At 42.7% G+C, this 14,059-nt stretch overlaps 2 protein-coding genes across 2 annotated transcripts; both read left to right on the plus strand.

Moving 5' to 3' along the window:
* Positions 1 to 1,993: 1,993 nt before the first annotated feature.
* Positions 1,994 to 14,046, plus strand: LOC136711490 (uncharacterized). The gene is made up of 3 exons (XM_066687791.1): positions 1,994 to 2,980; positions 3,750 to 4,133; positions 13,932 to 14,046. Exons 1-3 carry the CDS (start codon positions 2,398 to 2,400, stop codon positions 13,952 to 13,954), a joined length of 990 nt encoding a protein of 329 aa, XP_066543888.1. The 5' UTR covers positions 1,994 to 2,397; the 3' UTR covers positions 13,955 to 14,046.
* LOC136711903 (zinc finger protein 239-like) lies at positions 5,772 to 9,414 on the plus strand. The gene is made up of 2 exons (XM_066688491.1): positions 5,772 to 6,000; positions 8,477 to 9,414. Exons 1-2 carry the CDS (start codon positions 5,772 to 5,774, stop codon positions 9,241 to 9,243), a joined length of 996 nt encoding a protein of 331 aa, XP_066544588.1. The 3' UTR covers positions 9,244 to 9,414.
* Positions 14,047 to 14,059: the final 13 nt, after the last annotated feature.

A 14,059-nucleotide genomic window follows, 5' to 3' on the forward strand; every position in this document is an offset into this window, starting at 1 on the left:
CAATTTCATATTTTTAATTGCATTTTAAGCATTCAAAAGCTGGCTTTCTCATATTTAAAAGAAAGTCCCCAAAACCATTTTAGGTCATATTGATAGTAGAAAGGGTCCCCTTTTCAATTAAAGTAGTTTAATATGGGGGAATTGTGGGCAATTTGTGGAACTGGGAATAGGCACCCCAAGTGGTTTACCCCATGCCACAATTTAGTGTCTTATATTGCAATGTGAGCGTTCCGAGGGTCGTTTGCTAATATTTAAAAGAAAGTAAAAATACCATCCCTGCTCCCTTTGATAGTATAAAGGGGAGAAAGCAACCCCTCCAATGCTGACAACCCAACCCAATAGATAATTCCCTTTTATACCTACATTTCAGTTCAGTACAGCTCTACACAGTCTTTTCAGATTCAAAATAACCTTCTCCTCTGCTAGGCTGTGGCCAGGGGGGTCTTCTGCATACTTTCATGGGTATGTTACTTCTACCTTGTAGAGGCAGAGGACCCCCAATGCAATTTAAGACACAAAATTGAGGCATAGGGGACAACAATGTGGGTTTGAAATCCCAGTTCCACAAATAGTTCCCCAGGATAACACTATTTTACTTTAGAAGGGGAGCCTTTCTACTATCAATAGGACCTAAAATGGATCTTAGGTCAATATTAGAAAGTAACCATTGGAAAGCTTACAACCCAATCTACAAACTTGTGACATGGGGACACTAGTTTGGCTGTCTATTCTCGGTTCCACAAATAGCTGCCCAGTGTCACGGTCTCTCGGGGAGGACCACAGGGCACGGGAGTTAAGGACCCAGGTGCAGCATTCGTAGAGCCGGCTTACAGGACAAAAGGGCTATGCAAGGATGTGGTCACTGGCAAAGATCAAGATCGCGGCACAAGAGACAGGACTGGGAAGGCACACAAGGCTAGGTGAAGCAGAAATAACTGACAACACTTCACCCTGAGTGAGGGTAGTGAGGGGTTTATGAAGTGAAGCAGAAACTGGGAAGGCAGGTGCAGGGCCAATGGGAGAAGAGGAAAGGAACAAGAGTGCACATGGGTGTGGAGTAATGTTAATTGGAATAGTGACAGATGAAAGCAGTGAAGGGAGAAAGAAAAGGCAGGGGAACAGTGGCGGCCTCTAGTGCGGAAAGAGGGTCAGGGCAAGGGAACCGTGACACCCAGCATAACACTACTGTAGGTTTAAAGGGAGCCTTAGTACTATCAATTGGACCTCATCAATTATTTTGGTGACTTTCTTTTAAATGAGAGAAAGCCAGCCTCGGAACGCTCATAATGCACTTAAAAATACAATATTGTGGCATGGGGTCACCAGTTTGGGTGTCTATTCCCAGTTCCAGAAACAGTTCCCCAGCATGAAACGTTTGTAGCATTATTGTACCTTAATGCCACTGTTATTTTTTTTCAAATTCTGTTCAGTTTAACACATTGTAGAAAATGTGTATACATTATTATTAGTATTAAAGTTAATTATTACAGTATGCAGTGTAATATTTTCAATTTTAAACACAAGTTTCTCAAAGCCCAAAATAAGTATTCTTCTGTTTTGGACGTCTTTGTAAATCTTTCCACAGTTCCGGAGTTCGCGGTTTATCCCAGTCCCGTGTGGGGACATGTATAAATAAAGTATATATAAAAACTTTTTTTTAAAACTGTTGTCTGTTATTTCCTACCTTGCACCTGACAATGTTGGTCCCCGTATCTCGTATTACCTGTCCTCACCGGGTATAGAAAAAAGGTGCTGGCAGCGAACCCAATAATTATTATATTAATACACTCATAAAGGAGGGTGTTGCAATACTGGTACCTTAGGTGGTGATAAAAGATACACACTTTTGTGTATCCATTATTTTAAATCAGCACACTTTTTTCCAGCATGCGTAACACAAATTATTATACATAATTGTGCAAATGTCGCCCTGAGTCCGAGTATTGTATCAATGCCTGTTGTATCAAAGTGCAGAAGAGGGCGCGCACAGCACAGGCGCGCAGATCAAGTGTGCGGCTGCACTGATGGGCAAACAGGAGTACGGTGCCTATGGAGGGGTCTGGTGTATTTTATAGACTATCGTTGAAATGCACGACTGACAGACAGAAGTTGGATTCTTACCATTTTAACATAAACTTGATGGAGATGTTCAGATAATACTCTCTGGCGTTGTTTTGTCTCTATTTTCGTGGTGCCGTTTCTAAACGTGTCTGCGCAGCTTCTCTATCTTGCAGACTGGCACGGTGTGCAGGACAGTGGATGACCTGATTGCATTATTTCCATTATCGCCGATTGTCTAAATGCATAGGAGATAAGCCTGCTATATAAAGTGGTGCTTATCACAGCAATACAAATAAACAAGAACAACTGCAATAACGGTGTGCACTGGCAGAGAAGATGGACGTCGCCGTGTCGGTTTCACTGCTGAAAGACCAGCTCGGCTCCGTCATCGAGCACGCCGTCAGAGCCGCCGTGGAGATGGTGCTGACCGAGATGGCGACGCTGATGGGCAGCAAATTTGAGGACATCAGGAAAGAAATGAAAGCCAAAGAAAAGGAGAACGAGAGCATGAAGCAGATGCTGGAGATCTCCCGGTGTCAGATGAAAACGCTGCGGAAATACATGAGTGCAGTGGGCGCCAAAGACGAGCGTCACGCCGCCACCCCGAGGAAGAGCTGGAAAGAGCCGGAGCCGCACAGACACTACTGCCCTGACGTCGCGGCACCGCTGGCGCTGAAGAGGACCAGGAAAGAGCCGGGCACCGCCGCGTTTAGTAAGACCATGAAGGATCTGCTGGAGAGCAATGCCTGCGTCTCTCCCATTGCTCTGCAGACACAGCGGTGTGGGGGTGCCCTGCCAGATGTTAGCAGCCGCACAGTGCCGGGCAGATGTTCAGGAGCTCCAGCATCGAGCCCAGCTCAGATAGACCCGCACCAGCCCTGCCGTACTGGCGACACGACAGACGGGACCCGAGTTAAAGGTATATGACCAGAGCATGGCCATCATGAGACTAGACTGCACATACAGCAGTGCAGGTGGAGGGCAGCTGGTGCGTTAATTGTAAAGTCACAGTTGTTCTTTTTACACATGAACAGTTATTTTAATAGTGACAATTGTACGTTGCTCTTGATCTGCACCCGATTTATAAACGAATTGGCGTCCAGAAAGAGCAGATCTTTTGTAGAAGTCATCTACATAAAAGAAAACCTTGCTCTTGCTCTTGCTCTCTGCCTACAGACAGACTAAAAGCGTCACAACATCTGGATAAGACCCGTCCAGTCCAGGAACAAAGGCTTCAATTATATTTGGCAACGAAAGCATTGACACACTGCTGAGAAATAGTAATAGCTACTTGAGGGGAAAAAGACACACAGACAGTGGGTGCAGACACACTACAGTTTCTTTAGGATTGTCAAGTGTGGTCAAAATAACTTGTTGCAGAGCAGTGGGATCCCATGCAAGTTATGCAGCTTGTTAGATTGTATGTAACCCAAATGTTGTATATTTCATGCACATTATGGTATTAATGCATTGTATTATTGTATTCTATTGTGGTTTGTGCGCACTTTTAATGAAATAAATGTGTTTTTGCTTCATCAGAACAATTTGCAAAAAGCCTAATTTAATGTACTACGCATAAAGGGTTGTGTGGGGGGGTCTCACTTCCATCTCTCTAGTGTTGGAGAAAAGGTGGTGATAAAAAATGCTGATGTAGGGTAAAGTATTGTATATGACTTTGTTCTTGACAGAAGAGAGCAGAGATGTTGCAGACGCTGAAGGAGCGGCCCAGAGAAACACAGCGGAGCACCAGGAGCCGCTGTCTGAGAAGGATAGGGGTGCAGGTGGAAAGGGGGCTACTGAGGGGACACCCTCTGAGGTCAAAGGTCAGGAGTCCCCAAAGCATTACAGCCCTGTCGTAGATCCAGAACTGGGGAGTGTTCGTATTAAAGAAGAAGTGGCTGAAATAGAAACCGTCTGTATTAAAGAGGAGCCAGATGAAGCCGGCCACACGTCACAGGGCCAGTGCGCTGATGCTTGTGCCCTGGACTCTCTGGGATTCATAAAGGATGAATGCCATGTCCCTCAGTCAAGACTGGAAGAAGGATCCACAGCTTCTGTGCGCTTTACTAATTGTGAGTATAGCCAAATGCACATCAGTTAAGGAATTTTAATGTTGAGTAACAGGATTCAGATATATATTTTGATTATGCTGTATTTGTTAAGTATGGTACTGGTTTAATAGACAACGGATATCTTAATATACCAGTCTTCATTATTTATTCTTGCAAGGAATTAAAAAAGAAATAGCAATGTGCTCATAGTATAATACAAACACATCCTGTGTTGTGGATATGTTGCAGAACTGCTTAAGTATTTCTGTCACACTTGTTTGCTTTGATATAACTTCAATAAGGGCAAATACATGTTTTAGGGTGGCTATGTGATATTTGTCTTGTGTTTAATTTTTGGACCTGAGAGATTAAGCCGATCGGTCATTGACTTGAGTGACGTTTGTCTGGAGTAGAAAATGCGTCCTACAGCAAGTCTCCTCTGGTTGAAGGTCCCTGATTTAAACTGCCATGAATGTCAACCCACACTGTGATTGTTAATTATAATATTAGTAATGACATTTTACTTTGTGAGCAACTTAAAAAAGATTTATAATGCTTTAGTCTGGGCAAATCCATTGATGCAACACTGATGTAACAGTGTTTTTACACACTGTGTGAAATCGTATTGAAAACTTGTTCTGAGGGCCGTGGTTTAAGATGCACTAGTCTGGAGAGCACAGTTTTTCATCGAAGGCTGTACCACTGTGGCTGTGGTCCTGCTGGGTTTGCAAACGTGCCTGTGAGATGCCAGGTGTCGGGGGGGGGCTAGAGGTATCTCAAAGATCATTGGCTTGCCACATTACAGTCTGTCGCTGTGGGTGTTGGCCGGGCACACCTGTAACAGTGAGCATTACCAATGAAGTTCAGCTGTCCTCCTTCACAGTGTACCTGAAAATGTGTTGTCATCCCCTTGACTATAGTACTGTTGTCAACTCGGTCCATTTTGGTTCATTGGTAGCTATTGTATTATAGGTAGTGTACGTTAAGATTGCATTTCAATACGACAAGCTTTTGTACTGCTTTCTTTTTTGTGATTTACAGGATGAAGTACTTTTTCTAGGTCCGACAGACCTAACTTCTGTCACAGAAGAATTGCAGAACAGAGCATAATTTGTAAATCAGCACTGTAGCTGATGTAATGGCAGCTATTTTATATAGGAACGTGAAATTAGGTATTTAGTATTACATGACAGCATGCATTGTGGCAGTTCGTTATCCTCAATTGTAATATACACCAGGCCTGAATGATAAGCTGATGAACTATTGTCCTTGTCGAGCCATTACTGGTATAATTAGAAATAAATAAACCAGGAATAGAAACAAGAAATGTCTGAAGAAGGCAGGCAGGAACGAGAAGAGATGAAATAGACAATGATGGAAAAAAGCATTGCAAGGATGACGTGCTACAGATGCACACAAGCTGAAGTGTGCTGTGTGTTTCCAGGGGACACACTTAAACAGACACCAAATCCCCATTTCATCTAGGAGGCATGGAAAATTACCTTTTTTAATTTGTTCCCCTTTGCATTTGATGACATTGCAACCCCGAGCATGTTAGTTCACCTTTCACTGAGGGAGGTTTTTCCATGTCTTCTAGATTCAAACCTGCCTGTGTCAGATGCAGACAGACAGGCGCGCCGACGGCAGAAGCTTAAGGAAATGAAACTGTATGATGAGTACAAGAAGAGAAATGCCAAGCAGCAGAGGCAGAGCCAAAGTATGAGGAGGGAGCTGGAGAAAACGTTGCCCAAAGCTATGCAGAATGTGTTGCAGAGGGAGAGACGAGAGAAGACTAGAATACGTGTAGCCAAGTGGAGAGCGCTGAGGAAGCAGAGTAGTGCAGCAGCCGATTCACCCATGTGTCAGTCAGCCAGTCCGCGCCAGCCAGGCATGGCACTGAAGAGCCTGGCATGGTTTCTCACCGCAGAGCCAGGGCCCAGCAGCTCGCACCAAGCGTAATAATACACCGAGCCGCATGTTGACAGAGAAGGCCAGTGTGTGGTTTTGTGGATCTGCTCTGTAGTTTCCTTTAACAGTTATCCAAAACAATATTTTTTGTTTCTGTTTCTTTCTGCTTAGTATTATAGATGTAGGCCTAAGCAACAGTCAGTGAATCACCTATATCTATATCTAAAATATAGTTGTCTACTAACTGTAAATGGACTTGACCTATTGTGGCTATGATGTTCAAACAAAATGTGTATAATTTATATAATCAAGTAAGGAGAAAGATACATCTTGAGCATCTATATGAAATGTTTTAATTAAATGGGTTCTGTCACATTGTTGTAGTACCATTGACAAAATATGCAAGTATTCAACCTGGGTGAATTATAATTCAGTATCTCTCTGAGGAGCACAGCAGCTATAGTCTGAAGTATCCATCTCTGCATTTGTAACTTTGTTATTCTGTGTTTTATTAAGTTTAATAAACATTGTTACTTAAACTGTACATATTTATCCATGATAGATCTTTTTGAGCACTATTTCAGCCTAGACAAAATGGTACAGGTTCCAGTTGATTTTATTAAAACAGTGGGTGTGCATTCTTTGATTCATTCCTATGGAGTTGGCACTTAGTTCAGCTGGAATCTTTACAGTTTAAGAGCACATTACAGTATAACACAATAGTTATATGTTTTACCTATTCTTCTGCTGCAGATCTGGCTTCTGATTGTGAATTTATTTTGTCTGGTTAAACATGGAACCATATTCTATTTTTGACATTATGCCAACACTAGAAAAATAAACATCTTTAAATGTTTCATGCAGATGAACTGGAAGAAATATAGTTAAATAGTATTTAATGTACAAATAAAAACATTTAAATGTCTAAAATATTATTTTTGATAATTAACATTACTGGGAACTATTAATATACAGACGGGTGACAAATTAAAGGAAAAACCAGCATAAAGTGTCTCAGTAAGGTGTTGGGCACCACGAGCCGCCAGAACAACTTCAATGCTCTTGGCACAGATTCTACGAGTCTCTGAACTCTACTGGAGGCATGAACACCTTTCTTCTAAAGATATTCCCTCATTTGGGGTTTTGATAATGGTGGTGGAGAGCGCCGTCTAACACATTGGTCCAAAATCTCCCATTGGTGTTCAATTGGGTTGAGATCTGGTGACTGCGAAGGCCATAGCATATGATTCACATAATTTTCATACTCACCAAACCATTCAGTGACCCTCGTGTCCTGTGGATGGGGGAATTGTCATCCTGGAAGAGACCACTCCCATCAGGATAGAAATGTGTCACCATAGGATAAAGGTGATCCTCAGAATAACTTTGTAATGATTTGCAGTGACCCTTCCCTCTAAGGGGACAAGTGGACCCAAACCATGCCAGGAAAATGCCCCCCACAGCATAGCAGAGCCTCCGGACCCTCTCACTGTAGGGGTCAAGCAATCAGGCCTGTACCGTTCTCTTGGTGTTGCCACACATGCACTCGCCCACTTGTCCAGAACACTAGCCAGTTGAGCGTCTTTGTGACTGAAGCTCCTGCAATTCGTGCCCCAATAATGACCCCTCTTTCAAAGTCACATAGATCCTTTCCTCTTGCCATCTTTATCCAAAATCGAGTTCAACTGGGCCTGCTCAGCATTTGTATATGCCACAGAGCATGATAGGATGTTAATTACTTAGTTGTACCATGCAGTACACCTGTTTAGAGGCATCTGCATTTTTTCATTTAATTTGTCACCCATCTGTATGTATGTATGTATGTATATATTTTTATGAAGCAAAATTATTTGAAAAATAGTCAGATAGATTAAACAAATTGAAAAATGTCTGGTTAAATTTAGCAGCTGGAATAGTTAGTTAGGAAAAGCTTGCAAGAACAAGGGGTTATGCTTTGAATCCAGTAGAAATATTCAACTCGAATTACTGTTGTGTAGGGTGATATATTGGATAATAATTGAAAATAAAGTCGGTCTGTGCAAGGATTGTCACACATGCAGTTAATCTGAGCAGAGAAGTTCAAATCTGTTAATTAAAAGGCATCCTTGTCCTCATCAATAACAGCAAGAAGTTTCTTAAAACAATCCCTGTAGTCCTGTTGTTTAAAACAATTTGTCTTGCGTCAGCTTGCAGAAACCTTTTTCCCCACCATCTCCCGTTGGGTTAATTTTGATGTGAATGATTTTTTTCACTATAATGCTGGAATAAAGTTGAATGATCCAAATTAATAAAATGTGAGAAGACCAATACAAGTTATAATCTTTGACTTGCTGCACCCTCTTGCTCTGCAGAAGAGGATTTTCCCAGCAGGACTTCTACATTATCTTGTTTATTTCTGTTTCGAGTCCAGCGAGCACATGCCTCACAGAACTGTCTCTTTTTTTGTGTTTTCAAAGCTGCAGAAGAAGGAGACAGCTCTTTAGCTACCGTCTGTTTTGACCTCTCTCCAGGCGGCAACGTGAAGGGCGAGACTGGAATTGCAAAAAAACATGAAGCTGAAGACAAGCAGGGTGTGCAGGCCAGCTCTGCTCGCGTTCCCACTTCTGAGACTCCCAGCATTACCAAGACCCCTCCGAGCTGCTCCGAATGTGGGAAGACCTTCAGGCACGCCGGCTCCCTGAAGACTCACCAGCGCATCCACACTGGCGAAAAGCCGTACTCTTGCTCTGAGTGTGGGCGGAGCTTCAAGCAGTCTGGCGACCTGAAGATCCACCAGCGCATTCACAGTGGTGAGAAGCCCTACCAGTGCATGACATGTGGCAAGAGCTTCAACCGGAAGGGCTATCTCAAAACTCACCAGAGGACTCACACCGGAGAGAGCCCCTACAGCTGCGACGACTGCGGGAAGAGTTTCGGCCGGGTGGACATACTGAAGGCCCACCAGCGCACGCATACAGGAGAGACCCCATTCAGCTGCCCCGAATGCGGCAAAAAGTTCAAGCAGCCTGGGGACCTCAAGATCCACCAGCGCATCCACACGGGGGAAAAGCCGTACCACTGCGGTGAGTGCGGGAAGAATTTCAGCCAGTTGACGCATTTGAAAACCCACCGGCGCATTCACAGTGGGGAAAAGCCTTTTCACTGCCCCCAATGCAGCAAGGGCTTTCGGGAATCGGGAGCCTTGAGGCGCCACCAGCGTATTCACAGAGCGTCGCTGGCCTAGGACGCTTATAAGGCCTAACATTTTGCCACCTTTTAAACATTTTCAGCCTTCTTTCAGAATCCGGGTCCAGTCCCTTAAAAGAAGTTGTGTTTTCTGTCTTTTCTTTGAATCAAGCTTGCAGTTACAAAATCAGCCTAATTAGCTACTTGATTCAATGCTTCTCTGCAGACAGCAGCTTACTGTATAGAGTAGCGCACCTTGACTTAAAATGCCATTCAGCTATTCATCTTTAAAAATATCTGGGTTAATTATGGAATTGTGAGCTCCAGCTGGAATGCTAGGCAGAAGACACTGCAGCAACTTTGAAACCCCAGAGTTTCTAATGTTTTGAGTTAATATAAAGCCCCACTGCTCTCACACTTGCTCATGCTTTTGTGATTAGTTTTGCAGTAGTATGTGTTGTAATAGGAACAGGTCACAGATACCCAACCAATATACAGTGAGGGAAAAAAGTATTTGATCCCCTGCTGATTTTGTAAGTTTGCCCACTGACAAAGAAATGATCAGTCTATAATTTTAATGGTAGGTGTATTTTAACATTGAGAGACAGAATAACAACAAAAAAATCCAGAAAAACGCATTGCAAAAAAGTTATAAATTGATTTGCATGTTAACGAGAGAAATAAGTATCAATCAGCAAAATTTCTGGCTCCCAGGTGTCTTTTATACAGGTAACGAGCTGAGATTAGGAGCACTCTCTTAAAGGGAGTGCTCCTAATCTCAGCTCGTTACCTGTATAAAAGACACCTGTCCACAGAAGCAATCAATCAATCAGATTCCAAACTCTCCACCATGGCCAAGACCAAAGAGCTGTCCAAGGATGTCAGGGACAAGATTGTAGACCTACACAAGGCTGGAATGGGCTACAAGACCATCGCCAAGCAGCTTGGTGAGAAGGTGACAACAGTTGGTGCGATTATTGGCAAATGGAAGAAACACAAAATAACTGTCTGTCTCCCTCGGTCTGGGGCTCCATGCAAGATCTCACCTCGTGGAGTTTCAATGATCATGAGAACAGTGAGGAATCAGCCCAGAACTACACGGGAGGATCTTGTTAATTATCTCAAGGCAGCTGGGACCATAGTCACCAAGAAAACAATTGGTAATCCCTTGAAGGACTGAAATCCTGCAGCGCCCGCAAGGTCCCCCTGCTCAAGAAAGCACATGTACAGGCCCGTCTGAAGTTTGCCAATGAACATCTGAATGATTCAGAAGAGAACTGGGTGAAAGTGTTGTGGTCAGATGAGACCAAAATCAAGCTCTTTGGCATCAACTCAACTCGCCGTGTTTGGAGGAGGAGGTATGCTGCCTATGACCCCAAGAACACCATCCCCACCGTCAAACATGGAGGTGGAAACATTATGCTTTGGGGGTGTTTTTCTGCTAAGAGGACAGGACAACTGCACCGCATCAAAGGGACGATGGACAGGGCCATGTACTGTCAAATCTTGGGTGAGAACCTCCTTCCCTCAGCCAGGGCATTGAAAATGGGTCGTGGATGGGTATTCCAGCATGACAATGACCCAAAACACACAGCCAAGGCAACAAAGGAGTGGCTCAAGAAGAAGCACATTAAGGTCCTGGAGTGGCCTAGCCAGTCTCCAGACATTAATCCCATAGAAAATCTGTGGTGGAAGCTGAAGGTTCGAGTTTCCAAACATCAGCCTCGAAACCTTAATGACTTGGAGAGGATCTGCAAAGCGCAGTGGGACAAAATCCCTCCTGAGATGTGTGCAAACCTGGTGGCCAACTACAAGAAACGTCTGACCTCTGTAATTGCCAACAAGGGTTTTGCCACCAAGTACTAAGTCGAAGGGGTCAATTACTTATTTCACTCATTAACATGCAAATCAATTTATAACTTTTTTGAAATGAGTTTTTCTGGATTTTTTTGTTGTCATTCTGTCTCTCACTGTTAAAATACACCTACCATTAAAATTATAGACTGAGCATTTCTTTGTCAGTGGGCAAATGTACAAAATCAGCAGGGGATCAAATACTTTTTTCCCTCACTGTATACTCTGTCATGTAGACCAGTGCTCTCCCACTCTGCTCCTGGAGAGACCCAATCTGGTTAGTTTGATGAGTAGGGCCCTGCATTGTACATAACTGAAATACAGTTTAAAGTCATTTAGAATGCAGGCCCCTATTCATAAGGCATCCATGATGATTTTTTTTTGCAGAAGTACTATAAATATTATAAGCAGTTGATCAATTTTTTGTGGTCCATACCAGCATTAATGTTAAACATAATTCCTCTCCACCATACTATTCAGTATCCCATTGCATTGCTCTGTTTTACAGTACATGTTCCCTTTAATCAAGGTGTTTTTTCCCCCCCACCAGAGTGCCAGTTCAAACCCACAACTAGGGTTTGTTCTTGGTGTAAGAATTACTTCTGTTCAAGTTTGTATTACATAAAAACATGCAGAGACAAGTCACTGCTTTCATAAAAGTAAAGATCAGAGAAATGCAAGAACTGGCACCAACATTTTTTTGTTTTGCCAGAAAGAGAAATTCCATTAAGATTTTGGCAAGTACTCTGCATTTCCTTTATGTATTTATAAATGTATTTTTAGTTCAGGACATGAAGATGGCTTTGAGCAGAGTGCTTTGTTAAAGAATTATATTATGTCTTCCATTTGTTGTAAAAGCTGTTACCGGAAATTGCAAGTGACATGCTTCTTGTGTTGGTTCCTTTTTACTGCAATGTTCATTAAAATAAACATAGAAAATCCCTTTCTGATTTCTTTAAATCAACCCATCTTTACTTGTTTGGTGGCAAGAATGTTACCGAGCTGTAGTGTCTAAAAACAACTGCTATACCAAACACCTACAACTCTTTGTGAAACCTGCCTCTTGTTTTTTGTTATAATAACTTGCACTCAGTTGACTGAGTTATCTGACCCTGGTTGCTTTGTAGAGCTGAAGCAGTTGTTCGTAATGGTCAGTCCCTTTCAGGATTATTATACAGAGATCATATCCTTGTTAGATTTTCTTTTTCCATTGAAATCCTTTAAACTTTCAGTGTCAGTCCTTTCATTCAGTCTGCATACTGGCTGTTCATCTTTAAACTGTTTCCAGAGCAGCAACATTTCAAAATATGTTTTAGGATGTGCACATACACTCACCTAAAGGATTATTAGGAACACCTGTTCAATTTCTCATTAATGCAATTATCTAACCAACCAATCACATGGCAGTTGCTTCAATGCATTTAGGGGTGTGGTCCTGGTCAAGACAATCTCCTGAACTCCAAACTGAATGTCTGAATGGGAAAGAAAAGTGATTTAAGCAATTTTGAGCGTGGCATGGTTGTTGGTGCCAGACGGGCCGGTCTGAGTATTTCACAATCTGCTCAGTTACTGGGATTTTCACGCACAACCATTTCTAGGGTTTACAAAGAATGGTGTGAAAAGGGAAAGACATCCAGTATGCGGCAGTCCTGTGGGCGAAAATGCCTTGTTGATGCTAGAGGTCAGAGGAGAATGGGCCGACTGATTCAAGCTGATAGAAGAGCAACTTTGACTGAAATAACCACTCGTTACAACCGAGGTATGCAGCAAAGCATTTGTGAAGCCACAACACGTACAACCTTGAGGCGGATGGGCTACAACAGCAGAAGACCCCACCGGGTACCACTCATCTCCACTACAAATAGGAAAAAGAGGCTAAAATTTGCACAAGCTCACCAAAATTGGACAGTTGAAGACTGGAAAAATGTTGCCTGGTCTGATGAGTCTCGATTTCTGTTGAGACATTCAGATGGTAGAGTCAGAATTTGGCGTAAACAGAATGAGAACATGGATCCATCATGCCTTGTTACCACTGTGCAGGCTGGTGGTGGTGGTGTAATGGTGTGGGGGATGTTTTCTTGGCACACTTTAGGCCCCTTAGTGCCAATTGGGCATCGTTTAAATGCCACGGCCTACCTGAGCATTGTTTCTGACCATGTCCATCCCTTTATGACCACCATGTACTCATCCTCTGATGGCTACTTCCAGCAGGATAATGCACCATGTCACAAAGGTTGAATCATTTCAAATTGGTTTCTTGAACATGACAATGAGTTCACTGTACTAAACTGGCCCCCACAGTCACCAGATCTCAACCCAATAGAGCATCTTTGGGATGTGGTGGAACGGGAGCTTCGTGCCCTGGATGTGCATCCCACAAATCTCCATCAACTGCAAGATGCTATCCTATCAATATGGGCCAACATTTCTAAAGAATGCTTTCAGCATTCAGGCGAAAGGGGGTCAAACACAGTATTAGTATGGTGTTCCTAATAATCCTTTAGGTGAGTGTATATACATATATAAATAAACACTTAATAACTTTTCACCATTTAGGCTAATTTATAAATAAAGGTATTCTAGCATAACATTATTGAGCTCCACAATACCTGCCTTGGCCAGACAGGTCATTCAGTACAAGACTTGTTTTTCAAAATACATTTTCCACAATATAATAATACGTTATTACATTACCCAATCTGAGTAGGCCAGCTTCTAGTTGAATCATGAATACAAATATACAATTGAAAACATAACTCATTATCTGCAAAGCAATTTCAAATATTTTTTCCTTTTTCTTTTCCTTATCAGTAACCTTAACCTTAACTACATATACCTCGGGGGTTCAGAAAACAGATCCTTGTGTTTATGTATTGCTGTTTTACTTGGCAGGTAATTTGCCACCTGGACTATGAAGATCTTCAGTGCCTAATGAAGAGTCGAGAAGATACTGTCCAGAGAGCGGAACTGAGTCCAGGACAAGGATCCAGTGAAAGAAAGTGATGTCTGCCAGTAGAGGG

Source organism: Amia ocellicauda, chromosome 16, assembly GCF_036373705.1.
Source record: "Amia ocellicauda isolate fAmiCal2 chromosome 16, fAmiCal2.hap1, whole genome shotgun sequence".
In the NCBI taxonomy this organism is placed as follows: Eukaryota; Metazoa; Chordata; class Actinopteri; order Amiiformes; family Amiidae; genus Amia; species Amia ocellicauda.